General features: G+C 46.8%; 2 protein-coding genes across 2 annotated transcripts; both read right to left on the reverse strand.

Annotated features, from left to right (window-relative positions):
- Positions 1-1,865: 1,865 nt before the first annotated feature.
- On the reverse strand, positions 1,866-5,418 carry LOC311315476 (acidic mammalian chitinase; the record flags this gene model as incomplete). The annotated part of the gene is made up of 8 exons (XM_084446146.1): positions 1,866-1,871; positions 2,712-2,822; positions 3,732-3,857; positions 4,009-4,075; positions 4,228-4,352; positions 4,490-4,640; positions 5,031-5,241; positions 5,415-5,418. 8 exons carry the CDS (start codon positions 5,416-5,418, stop codon positions 1,866-1,868), a joined length of 801 nt encoding a protein of 266 aa, XP_084302272.1.
- A 1,907-nt stretch (positions 5,419-7,325) lies between these two features.
- LOC311315477 (solute carrier family 26 member 9-like) lies at positions 7,326-13,284 on the reverse strand (the record flags this gene model as incomplete). Its single annotated transcript, XM_084446147.1, is given in 21 exon segments — positions 7,326-7,337; positions 7,506-7,574; positions 7,903-8,036; positions 8,545-8,599; positions 8,822-9,095; positions 9,289-9,299; positions 9,301-9,402; positions 9,507-9,599; positions 9,687-9,756; positions 9,924-10,030; positions 10,117-10,212; positions 10,344-10,421; positions 10,554-10,667; positions 10,818-10,965; positions 11,087-11,169; positions 11,412-11,564; positions 11,744-11,908; positions 12,047-12,222; positions 12,552-12,662; positions 12,817-12,956; positions 13,160-13,284. Coding segments are annotated over 21 exon segments (2,316 nt in total).
- Positions 13,285-13,682: the final 398 nt, after the last annotated feature.

Here is a 13,682-nt window from a genome sequence, read left to right on the forward strand (position 1 = left end):
TTCAGGTATGCTGGTGGTGCATCTTCAGTTTATGGCTAGCAGACAACAGTGGAGACTAAATAAAAAAATATGTTCCAGATTGACACCAAATAGCGGAAACCTTTTTCAAAAAATAAGTCTGGGTACCCACATAACCATTATTTAAAGTTAAAGTAACGAGTGGGACAATTTTGCTTTCGACTAAGATTGGGGGGACCTGTCCCCTCTGTTCCCCCATCTCCTACGCCCATTTTATTATCCTGTTCTAACTGTTGCCTGAACATCTTAATTCACACACTATCAGAACCCTTCCTATCCTTTTTAAATTGTTGCAGATGCCGATGTGTGTGCTTAAATGGTCATGACAGATAAAGGAAAATGACCAAACACGCCTCTGCTCACTCAAATGAATGAAATGAGAAACAAACATGATCAATCCATCAAACTACGACACCACTCAATCATCAGCCATCAATCTCCTGAACCTGATATCCATGTTTATTACCAGTACATGCTGCAGTCAAATATCATGGCTTTCCTGTGCGTAGTTTCACCATTAATAGGGACATCTTACCCTGATTTCTTATGATTTAAAAAAATATATATACAGTAGGGGCAGTGCATATTAAAGAACATTTTAAATCATGGCATTTCTTGATGCCAACATCAAGGTCTTACTGTTGTAAATATTCAACACTGCTTAATTAAGGTGTCTCAGTAAGGGCAGATCAACAAGAGAGATTAATATGCAGCAAGACCAGATACTGTACAGAAAAGACGCACGCGTAGATAACAGTAAATGTTAGTATTTATCTAACAAACCACATATGGCAGGTTTGCCTCTGTGTGATCCAGTATAATGGTTTGCAATCACATGATTACTGCTTAAAGGTCAATGTCATCTAAAAAACACAGTTTAGTGAGCTCTATCACTCTACCTGTGTAGGGCCTTTTGTACCACACTCTGGCTATGGGTTAACTGAGCTACAGCAAAGTGTATGAAATAATACATTAAAGAACTAACGTGTGTACTGTACATGCTTACGGGATTCATAAATATATAGCAAATGTTTGGGATTAGGATCGGTTCTGTCTGCAAACTTAAAGCACTTAAGTAGTTGATCGGTGGAGTTTTGTCATAAACACTGACAAATGAAACAAGAAACAGAGTAGACCCTTCTCTTGCTACTAAGGCAAAAGGGAAAACAGACTGAGTTGGCTATTTTACATCCAGCATCAGCCAGCGGAGTAAGTGGACTTCACATAATTAACAGGCCTCTTTAAGCCACCTCTCTAATATTATGCCTTAATTAATCAGCAGAGAATGTTCCGTTCTTGGAGCATTTAATTGCCATCAGACTAGTGGGGTGAGACAACAGACAACATTAATTAATATCAGATATGAGTTGTCTGATTTGCTCCCAGCAAGTCTGTTAACGACCCCTGTCCAAAGGCAAGCTGTTTTGCTGAGATGGCACAATCAGGATTTACGATCCCTCTGGCTGTGAACTTGGCTTGTTAACAAAGCCCACTAGATCCCTCACACAAGCCTATCTCACGCATGCATTCAAGATTCATTGTTATGTGTTGGTGAGTGCCAACAAAACACTAAGTTGAATTTCAGAAGTGGTTTTCAGAGGGTGCTCGTCCTCCTTAGGGGCAGAGAAATAAAGATGGCTCTGCTTCTGTACTTGGACAGACTTCATACCCAGCCCAACCCCCATCCCATTTAGGCAGTAAAAGTGACATTATACAATTACGCTTGTTGAGTGCCTCATATTAATATTGAAGTTTTGATGAAACACTAAGGTCTGGTCATTTGCCAGGGAGAGCTCTCTGTAAAGGACAGAACATACACTGGGCTTCAGAGCAAAGTAGGCCTTCTCCTACGTCTTCACAAGAAACACCATACAAGCTTCAGAAAGCACACTGCAAGCCACATACAGCGCCATACATGTGATTTTCAGGAGATTCCATCAGCTTCTTACCATGCTGGGAACCGTAGTCAGACACAGTAGTCTATGTCGATGGTACTCACCTTGGGAGTGGGCACAGGGATGAAGTCGGCAGGAGAGAGAGAGAGCCATTAAAAATCAGAGGGGCTCTACCAATCCAAATGAAAGCTGATGGCCGTAGGAGTTCTGTAATCACCTGTGGTGCCAATTTCCCCCAGAGTAGAGGGAGACCAGAGGACCAGGTGTTTGCCTGAATACCTTAGGATGATTTCTTAATAGCCTCATAAATCTATTCATGCATTAAAAAAACAACAACTCTACTGTCAGCCATGAGACTGCTGAGGAGGCATGCGTGTGTGTGTGTGTGTGTGTGTGTTTCTCTTTAACCACATAAACAAAACATCCAATTATATAATAATATAGCAGTACAAATCTCAAAAAGGTAAAGCTAATATTTATAGCTAGAGATACGCCTGAACATTCATCAGCCCACAAACAGTTCACACTCATCATAACGATAAACAAAGAAAATCTGCAGTTTTGTCAAGATTTCTCTTCTAGATACGTTCTAAAGCGTGATAGAACTATTTAGACAGAGGTTGTGTGTTGCCCCGGTGACTCCATGTGAGGGTGGACACGATCACGGTGACAATGGCGGGGTCCAGGGTTATGATCGTCATGGCTAGGGGTCCCATGGCGATGCTGATGGTGATGGTGGTGTCGTGGGTGGTGCCGGTGGGGTCCGTGGCCCCTTCTGCCCCTGAGTGAAGACCTGACCTGCCGGGTGACGGGGAAGGAGCCCTGATCGCACAGAGTCCCCGAAGGGTCGTCCAGGTCCAGAGACCACAACGATGCTCCCCCCAGACCCAGTCTCCTCAGCTGTCGGACCTAGGTGGGGTTAACAGGCGGGGCTGTAATGAGTGAGGTGATGGAAACACCACAGTACAGGCTTGGATTAGGATGAAATGGGTGTGGGGGGGGGAGGGGATCTATAGCATGGGTGCTGTGCTGATTGAAACATACCCTCCCCCTCGGGCTGAGTCTGTTATGAGAGCTTGGTCCGTGATCTACATGATGAGCGTGGGACAACCTGATGAAGTGACACACCTGAGAACAGAAGCAGAGACCTGCGTGATCATTGCCGCCCGACAGGAGGAGACAGAGCGAACCTTCGTCTCTAGGATGAAGCCGGACTTTGAAATTCACCGGGTTGATCTGTTTAAATCACCGAGCAGCCTTGCATCATCTTCTATGACTGACCTCCTCTCCCCTTAACAATCCTGCTCATTTTCTCAGATCTGCAGACCAGCGGTTGCTCTCAGTACCCAGGGCAAGGCTTGTGACAGAAGGTAGTAGGGCTTTTGCCGTAAGGGCTCCTCAACTGTGGAGTCACCTTCCACTGGGAATCAGACAAGCTAGGCCAGTGTCCTCTTTTAAAACTCTTTTGAAAACTCATTTTTATAAAGTGCTTTTACTTGACTTGTTTTGTCTTTGTGTTTTACCCACACTTTTAATTTTGACTGCATTGTCATTTTTCAATTGTGTAATTTGTTTCTAAGTCTATGAAGCAGCAGAATTCTCTGTGTTTACCTGGGTGTATTCTCTGTGTTTACCTGGGTGTATTCTCTGTGTTTAACTGGGCGTATTCTCTGTGTTTACCTGGGTGTATTCTCTGTGTTTACCTGGGTGTATTCTCTGTGTTTACCTGGGTGTATTCTCTGTGTTTCCCTGGGTGTATTCTCTGTGTTTACCTGGGCGTATTCTCTGTGTTTACCTGGGTGTATTCTCTGTGTTTACCTGGGCATATTCCCCCGAGTCCCTCTGCAGTCCTGTCTCTCCCCCCTCGTAGGTCTGGTTCTCCCAGCTCCAGAGCGCTGGCGCATACAGAGGAAAGCCCAGGTTGAGCTTCTGGGCCTCCACTCCCTGTGATAACCAATACGCAGCGAGGCGGTCCTGAGCAAACAACATAGCCACATCGGGTCAGTAGCAGATGGGGATGGAAACACCATGGAAACGCAATGTTAACACAGGGATGAGAGCGATGGACAAAAGCGGCGCCGGGCCGAGGCCTCACCACGTCCGGCATCGCCTCCGATGGCCTCTGGACATCGTAGGTCACCAAGGAAATGAAGTCGACATACCTGGCGGGTTAAAACAAACACAATTTTCTCCGGTTTTGAGAAGATGGGATGGAACCCAAGGGGTAAGAGGACGCCGCGCCGTGTAGCATAATTCATAAAGTCCATGCATATGTGATGAAGTGTGAAATGTGACGGCGGGGCTGTGGACTGACTGGGAGAAGGAGTGTGCATCGTGGGCCCGGGAGTCCCGGTCCTCCAGCCCAGACACAGCTGTGGACAGCAGCAGGGCCTCTCTGCCGGAGACACGGGCCTCCTCCTGGAAGGCTCCTCGCAGCTCCTACGGGCGCGCACACACACACACACACACACGCGCGCACACACAGATGCTGCCGTTACAAAAAAGAACACACGCCTTACGGTATGTCTCCCACATAATAATGCACAGAGATGTAAATAAAACCTCTGGTCTCTTGCCTTCAGAAGGAGAGTGAGGAGATTTGTATTCCTCTGGGCTCCAGTCAGCCAAACCACGTCCAGACCGTCAAAGCCCTCCTGCCTCAGACGCTGCACAGCCGAGTCCACAAACATCCTACGGCCGCTCTGATCTGAGGTCATCTCCACCAGCCTGCGGAGAAGTTTTAGAAGTAACTGCGTCTGCGTGTTGGTTTGATTATATTTATCATTCTTACTTTGCTGTTAATAAATAGATTGCTGTTAGTAATGGATTTCCTTCAATTTACAGCGATGATTATTGTATTAGATGTAGATGATTGGACTATGCTGTACTGTGAGACCTGGTGTTAGTGGAGGGCCATCTCCCCACAGCAAGCAAAGTCTTCAGATCAGGATTTCTTGGGAGGCAGAGATAGAATTATTAATGTGCTTGTGGCTGTAGCTGGAACAAACTGATTTGAAACACCATCACATACGTATGCGCTGCACTGTAGAATATCCAACACACACACACACACTTAGTAACACAGACACCCACGCCGCCCCATACGGTACCACACACCTCTCTTTGAGCTTCCTCAGCGAGCCCAAGGCACTCCCATCCTCCTGGGAGAAGGGTTTGATGTTGTAGTCATGGTCGATGTCCATGGAGGCGTGGATGATGTGCGTGCAGAGGTGAGGGTCAGCTTGGTCCAGGCTGAAGGGGGCCAGAGCAGGATGGGAGTGTGTGTCGCCAGTCACATAGCAGGCCAGTCTGTACTCCGTCTGTTCACCTGCGGCTTCACGCCGCGACAGAAACACGCATCATCTTTCTGTTCCCTTATAAGCATGCCTCCAGTTCATATGCAGAGGCGTTCTGTGTGTTTGAGCTTGAACATAAAAGAGTTAGTCAAAAGTGGAACATAAGATTATTAGTGTTCCAGCGAGTAAGGCTGTGCTTACTCACCCATATGGACCAACAGGCTTATACACACGAGAACTACCACAGGAAAAAATACAAGGTTTATTGTTGTTATTTATTGATGAGCCAGACTTGTTATTTATTTATGAGCCAAACTTGTTTCAGGAAAAAAATGATTTCACGTGTGATGTTCCATACCTGTTGTAACATTCATGTCAGTCAGCCAGGTGAAAACAGACTTTAAGATAGATGACATAGGCTCGGGTCACCACTGTGTTCAACCAGATAGATACATAATGTAAATTCATATGGCCTCTATAAAGCCTGAAGCAGCAGTTTACATTCTATTTCACTAGAGGGAGACAGCTGCATGACATGACTTGCAATAACAGTACAGGTAGGAAGGCAACTGCATTTCCAATGTCTAAATTGTTTGAAAACATCTACAGTAACTGGTGTTACAGAAGACTTCAAAATGAGTTGAGCTGTAGGCTAATGAAAGTAAGGTGTATAGAAATGTGGTGGTTTTACTTCCATATACAGACTGGTACAGTAATTTGAAGCCCACAATGACAATAATGTACAAATCTTTTTATCATGAATCTAGATCGCCTACAGTACTTACTTACCTCTTGTCAGTTCATCTATATCCCATCAATACTCTTCTATTTCTGAGATTTAAAACCGTACGTTTCTTATCAGACAACAGAAAGTCTACACCTACAGGCTTATACAGATCACAGAATGGAAAACAACACTGTCTGACCGTTGTCACAGTGTGTGCTACAGATTTAAGACCTGCTTTCTTTGGACAGGTGGATTAGTGTCACATGAGAGCCTCTTAGCAGTTCAAATCTGTTCAACAAGACTACTGTACTTCCTTCCTCCATTTTATGAGTTCTCTTATCTTCAAGGTTAATTTGTATTCGGTGGGTGATAACAATATTTCAGTCAAGATCACTTTAGTCAAAATTGACCCATTTATTTTGCATGCAGCAAATACAGCATATGAAATTTTGGCGGTGTGCTCTGTTCGGGGGGCCCCCTGCCTTCCACAGCATGTGGAAAGCGCGATAGTAGGGGGAGGTGAAATCTAGATGTTCCCCCCCTCTGGGCCAGCTTGGCCCAGAGTGCCGGAAGAGGGAACGGAATCGATTTAGCCCCCTGCCTCTATGACGATCAGAGTGGGCCGCAATCGGGAAGTCGCTCGGAGGTAACTCAGCCCACTAAGACAGTCAAAGAGAGCCACAGGGGGACTGCTGTACATTATAGTCCCTGGCCTCCACGGGACGACGCTTCGTGGAGTTCCTGAGGAGTACAGCCTAAAGCCTCTGCCTCCGTGGTGACCGCTGGATGGCCCTTCGGAGATGTTTCGGCCCACGATCACCACGGAGAGCCACAGAGACTAAGCAAGTGAAGTTCCCCTGCTTCCACTAGACGACGCATAGTGGAATACCAGAAGAATGCAGCAATACCCCCGGAACAGAGAGCAACGATGACAACAGAGATGACATCGACAGAACACAGGTGGAGCAGGGGAGGAGGTGGGGCGAGCACGCAGATAGCAAGCGATCAGCAGTAATGGCAAGAACGAACAATAATATGTTTTGACGGCTTGAATACATGCGCTCTGCGTGCTGGACCAATGCTATGACAGCTGACAGTCAGCTGGTAGGTTGCGTCATTACGGGGTGTGACTGATTAGCCTTTGCCGATTAGCCCGGCGTTGAGGTCCGTGCCTCGCCTGAAGTTGCGTCGGAGACTTCATTATTCATATCATTCCATATCAAATTAATTTAGAAAAGAAAATTAGCAAAGGAATATTGTTCAGCCACATTACGTATATTTATTATAAATTATATGATCGTATCATCAACTTATGATCACTGGGATGAAGTTTAATGTTCCGTGAAGTGAATAGTCTTTCATTTGGTTTCTTCCACCAGAATGATGTAGTCAAAACATCTCCTGTGAAAGAAAAATGACAATTTAGAAATGGTGTTGGATGACGAATAAGTGCTAGCAGGAAATGGGATACATCCTTCATTGATTTGCATCGTTATACCTCCAGAAGGGGGTACAGATCATGTACTGAATTAATTCAATTAGTCAAATTTTGACTTCTACAGTGTGTACCTGTACCTGTTCCAGATCTCTGTCCTCCTCCTGGATGTCGAGGACCAGATCTCTCCTCTCTCGTTCTCCCTGTAAACCCCAGAGAGAAGAACCCTTCAGTCATGCCTGCGTTGTGCGTTTTCTGTTTACCCCAGATAAGATGGTGAAAGAAAGAAAGAAAGAAAGAAAGAAAGAAAGAAAGAAAGAAAGAAAGAAAGAAAGAAAGAAAGAGAAAGAGAAAGAAAAAGAAAGAAAGAAAAAGAAAGAAAGAAAGAAAGAAAGAAAGAAAGAAAGTTAGAGAAAGAAAAAGAAAGAAAGAAAGAAAGAAAGAAAGAAAGAAAGAAAGAAAGAAAGAAAGAAAGAAAGAAAGAAAGAGATATTAACCAGGACCACAACACAGGAAACGAGCGGTACCTGCCTTGGCAGAAACTCTGTCTGTCGACCTCTGCTGAGAGAAGAGGATGGCGTCATGGACAGAGAGGAAGAGGTGACCCCGGGCGATACTTCCTTCCTCAAAAACCCCTCCCCCCTCCAGCTCTTCGTACACCTGGGCTGCAAACACCACAAGCGACAGTCACACGGCAGGTCAAAGTGCGGAGGGGGAACTCGTGATTTTGTCTGGCCCCTGTCAAGCCGGGGTTGCCCTGATGAAGACATGCAGACGATGGAGGTCTAACCAGCCCAGCAGAAACGTCTTCGGGTCTGTGACACACCTTCCACGGGATGTGTGATTTAGGAAACGAGGGGAAAGTAGCGATTGTAAATGAATGGTAGATGAAACACCAGCATGCTCTTTCACTTTGACGGATCACCTCTTTATCTCGGGAGGAAAAAGGAGGAAATTGAAAATCCTGGGGGCCTTCTATGGGTATCCAGGAGCGGGACTTTAACCATTAACTGTCCTCAAAGAGAATTCTCATTCATGTAATATGTGCCCTTTAGAATCAAATAGTGACCTAGCAGGGCTCCGGTGCTGTTCCCATGACAACTGCTTTGTACTGTAGCTTGGCACTGCAGGTCATGTTTAATGGAGTGACCACTACATCAGACCAGATCTTACCTTGAACATTGGCCAGGTATAGATTGATCCCCAGCATCTCATAACTGGAGCTCATCTGTGTGGAGAAAAAAAAAGCAATTTGGCTGTCTGGTCTTTGGGAGTAGAAGTTAAATTATAAACTTCACCCTCCTACTAGAAACTAACATGAAGCTAAATGAAATATACACATATGTCTATGTACAGTACTGTTATCACTGGGGCGTGATCAATATGCGCTGACTTCCCCCCTATATACTTTCATCTACAAAGTGCTACTTCAGACAACCCAGTGCCTGACCTTGGCGAGGAGTTTGATGCCCATTAGGTCTATGAAGCAGACCCCTGCCAGGTCCAGGATTAGGGTGTGGAAGGGCTGGGGCTGGGTGTCCAGGGTGGCAGGGGAGGGGCTGGACTGGTCTGGGCCAGGCGCCTGTTCACCAAGCTCAATGTCACTGCAGTGGAAGTTGACATAAGCGCTGGGCGGGTCAGTCTTGTTGGCACTGCCATCGCCGCCCACGTCAAAGTCATTCTGCAGCTCCTGTCGGGAAATGGTCAATAGACTTTGGGAGATACTGTATACAGTGTACAGTAGCCAAAAAACCATTCCAGCATCTGCTTGTTTTATACTAAGCTTAATCTTTAGTTTGAATGGACTTTGCTGACATTTGTGTTTGATGTTATACATTCCAAAACCAACAACAACAATTTTGTGTCATAATTGTCAGACAGCCTTGACCTGAGCCTGTCCTCGCGTTGACCTCTCACCTGCGTGCTGGTCTTCCTCTTCCTGGTCTCCCTATCCTGCTGCTCTTTCTCCTTCTGCTGCTTCTTCAGAAACTTCCTCCTGGCCAGTAGTAGTTTACCTGGGTCCAGCCCAGTCTTCACACACACACACACACACACACACACACAGTAAAACGTATTGCATATCGTACATGAGAACATCATTCTAAACATGACTGGTCTTACAGGGAATACAGTACCTTTTTAATGACCTTCTGGCGAAATATTTCTACATTGGCGAAGTAGAGAGGAGAGCAGTAGTTTACTATTCTCACCCCCTTCACAGATACCACCTGTGGAAATAGGAACAAAATAAAATACATTTTCATATTTATTTATAAACAAAGGGTAAGGAGTGGCCTGTGTGGGATCTCTGCTACCTTGCTGTAGACCTTGGGGTTTCTGTAGATGTCCGTGTCAAAGACCTGAGCCACCTCTGAACCGTTACGACTTCGGGGGGAAGAAACCGTAGAAATGGCAACGCGTCATACTACTGGACGGTGGATGAGATCGGTATTAATCTGAATGACTTTCACAAGTTCTACAGTACATACAGTATAACAGTTTCAACATTGCGATGCTGTTTTTGTCAACTATCGTGAAAAGAAATCACTCACAACTGGGTCTGGAAAATCACCACCAGGATGGAGAATCCTACTCCGATGGCGACACCGAAAGGCAAGCTCAGGAAGAACGTGGCGAGGAATGACACGACCCACACGCACTGGAGAAGAGACGGGATGAGATGAGACGCAGTACAAAAACACAACGCAAAAAATGTCTGTTTCATCCGGACTGGATTCTACTCACACAGTCCAGCTTGCTCCTCTTCCACAGGAAGTAGGGGTCAGAGAGCTGCAGCAGGGTGTTCTTCAGGTTGACCGCTATCAGGGCTCCCAGCACTGACTAGGGGTGAACAGGAATAAACAGGAAGTCAGCATCTGTCCATAGCCATGAGGAGGTAATATGAAAAAGATGAAATGCAGTGATAGAGTTTTCCATTTCAGTCTCCCAGGAAGGAGTGTCTTTTTTTATACCTTCGGCAGTGGTTTGAGGAAGGCTCCCAAGGCCAGCATTGTGACCATCACCACCAGCATCACACACAGACTGGCAAACTGGACAGAGGAGTTAAACCAACCGGTTCAGATCAGTCAATACGAAAGCATAAGGCCATTATGAGGATCTTGCTTTGTCCTGTCCACTATGCTGTAACAGAAACTCCACCTTCCCCCTGGACCTGAGCTGACCTGTGACATCCCTCCGGCGCTGTCCACCGCCAGGGTGACGGACAGGGCGCAGCAGATGACGTGGATCTTGAAGAAGGACCCCAGGAAGTTGCTGCAGCCCAGAGCCAGCATCTCCTGCAGGGGAGGACACACACACACACACGAGCCTGTCTGGTACCCTCTGTCCCATTCCATATGTAAAAGGCGGCATATAAAAGGAGCCCTTCCAGAGGGATCCGTGTCTCGACTCCCCCCCCCCCCCCCCCCCCCCCCGTCCGCTTGTACCTGATTGGGATCCACGTCGTAGCCGTGCTTGGCTGCCAGCGTCCTGCCCATGGCCAGGTTGATGACGTAGCCCACGATGGCCAGGGAGAAGGCGGAGCTCAGCATGTCATCCCACTGACTCACCGTGGGCAGGACTGGAGACGGGAACCTAGAGGGTCAGGAAAGCAACTCCTTATTCACGCTAAGACGTCCATGTCGAGATTAAACTACTTCTATCTAAAGCGATCGAAAGTTTGAGCTGAACCATCACTGCCCTCCAATGTCCTTACCCCAGCGGGATTTCTCCAACTATGTCCATGTGATAGATGGTGGGAAGGTCCAGTGGGCCGGACACAGCTGTGGCCACCACCACCTGAGAGGAGGGAGACATTTCCATGACCAAATGATTTCCTGAGCATTCGAGTTTATCTGTAGCGTAATCTTGGAGCCGGCAGCAACATTTCACTGTGACCGTACGTTGACATTACATGAATAAAAGGAATCTTAGATCTCTATCTTGATGTAGCTGGTTGTCATCTCGGAGATGGTCCCTCAACGCGCTACATCAAACTACGGTAACCCTGATGTAATTTTGGAGACGACGCCATCACTCACAATGATGATCTCCATGGGGATGGGGAAGGGCAGCTTGTGTCTGTAGCGAGCGCTCAGCTCCTTCGCCACGATGAGAACCGCACAGCTGACCAGGGCAAAGACCAGCGAGGCTATGTTGGTCTGGGGCAGGCCACGGAAAATATCTATAAGAGTCTGAGAGACACACATACATACACACACACATATGCACACACACACACACACACAAACACACACACACACAGACACACACAGGGTTCATTCAGTCATTGTAAATGAAAGCAAGTGTACATTCAGGTGCTATATGCAGATGAGGTAAAGCTAGCTTAACCTTCACCAGTTACTCTACTCACATAGATGATGGCCAGCGGTCCACTGTAGGGGGGCACTTTAATGCCAAAGATGTACTTGAGGACAGAGATGAGGATCTGTAGTCCTGCAGCCGTCATGAAACCTCTGACAAACGACTCGGACAGATAGATGGCCACGAAGCCAAACTGCATCAAGCCCAGCAAAATCTGTCCATGCAGGTTTAGTGTTCAACAGTTATTGGGTGAACGATTATTAAGGATTAAACCATTTATATAGTTTAAACTAAGCTTCAGGTCATTTATGGTCTGTATTTAGTTGGGTCTCTGTGGCGACCAGTACAGTACCTGTATGAGGGCAGTGAGACAGGCCAGGGTTCCAGAGATGCCCAGTCGAACCTGGTTCATCCGGTCCTCATCCACAACAGTGGTGTTCAGGGTGGCGTTGAAGTGGCTGAAGTCAGACTCAGGCGCCAGCCTCAGACACACCATACCCACCATGATGCTCAGCACAGCAAAGGTACCTGTAGGGCACGGAGAGTAGTAGTAGTAGGTAAGCCTTGAGAACTGGTTCTCGAGGGCAGGAGCTTATCTCCTGTTTCATTAGCGTGAGGCAGCTTGATGTACAAGTACACCCCCTGGACATGACGCTAGTATGTCGCAGGGACTCACCCCCAATCCAACCCTTGAAGCTGAGTGCCAAGCAGGGAGGCATCGGGTACCATTTTTTTAATAGTCTTTGGTATGACTCGGCTGGGGGGGTCGTGAGTAGGGCACGGGTAGCATTAGACTATACTGGACGCAGAGCTATCGTCTATCTACCAGTTATATACAGTATGTACAGTTATCCTACCTGGCACCATTTGGCGGGCGGTGCCCATGAAGAAGTAGGGGATGAGAGGAAAGAAGGAGGAGTAGAGGCCATTGACAGGGGGCAGGCTGGCTAACAGGGCGAACGCCATGCCTGTGTGGAGCAAACAAAATGGCTCCTCAATCCAAAAACCACAACATAAACACTGAAGAATCAATATTGCTTTGTACTTGAATGTGTTTTGTTTTCAACAGGCATCTGATCCAGGCAGGCATTCACTTGGACACATATTGAGAGAGTGACGGACCCTGAGGGACCTGGATGGTGCCGGCGCTGACCCCGCTGATGACATCACACAGCAGGTTCTCCTTGGCTTTGTACCTGGGAAGCCAGCTCAGCACAGGCAGGTGTCTGAACAGCAGGGCCCTGAGTCGGGGCCCCGAGCACCTGCTCCACACACACACACACACACACACACACACACACACACACAGACACACACACACACACACACCAACATTCAGGCCTGGTTAAGAAAGCCCCTGTAAACGCTCCCATTCAGTACAACACAGAGCTTTTCAAAGCTGCGCTACACAGACTAAGTTTAAGAAGTAAGAAATAATTGATGGTCAAGAGCCGAGATCCTGTACCTGAAGAGCTTCTTCACTTTCTCTCCTATGGGGAACGTTCGCCTCTTCTTGTCAAACTCTTCATCAAAGTCCGGGAGGGTGTAGGCTGGCCTGTTGATGACATAGCGAGGACGGTCTTGGTGCATGGCTGCAGCCTATCAGGTCAAAGAAAGATGGGTGATGCTGCTGTCCATGAAGATGTGTTGAGACGTGAGATTACTTACTTGAGTTTTTTTGGAGATGCTTGGTAGAGACACGTAAGTGAAGCTTGTCACAACTTTACAATATTTTTATAAGCATTCACCAACGGTATTTACACATGCATTCCATCAACACACTTTGTTGAAAGTGCCCTTATACCCAACCGAAGGTAGAAGGCTCTCTTGTGTTGCCTGCAGGTTTTTAATCTGACCTTGAGAGAGTTGGCAGGGCCAGAGCCATTGTACTGTACATGAGTAGATAACCATTTGCAGACTGTACAGTGACCCTCGTAACAAGAGGTTTTCAGTCATTTAGCTGCATTAAGACTTTACGATCTGTATCC

Source organism: Borostomias antarcticus (genome assembly GCF_949987555.1).
Source record: "Borostomias antarcticus genome assembly, chromosome: 11".
Taxonomy (NCBI): domain Eukaryota; kingdom Metazoa; phylum Chordata; class Actinopteri; order Stomiiformes; family Stomiidae; genus Borostomias; species Borostomias antarcticus.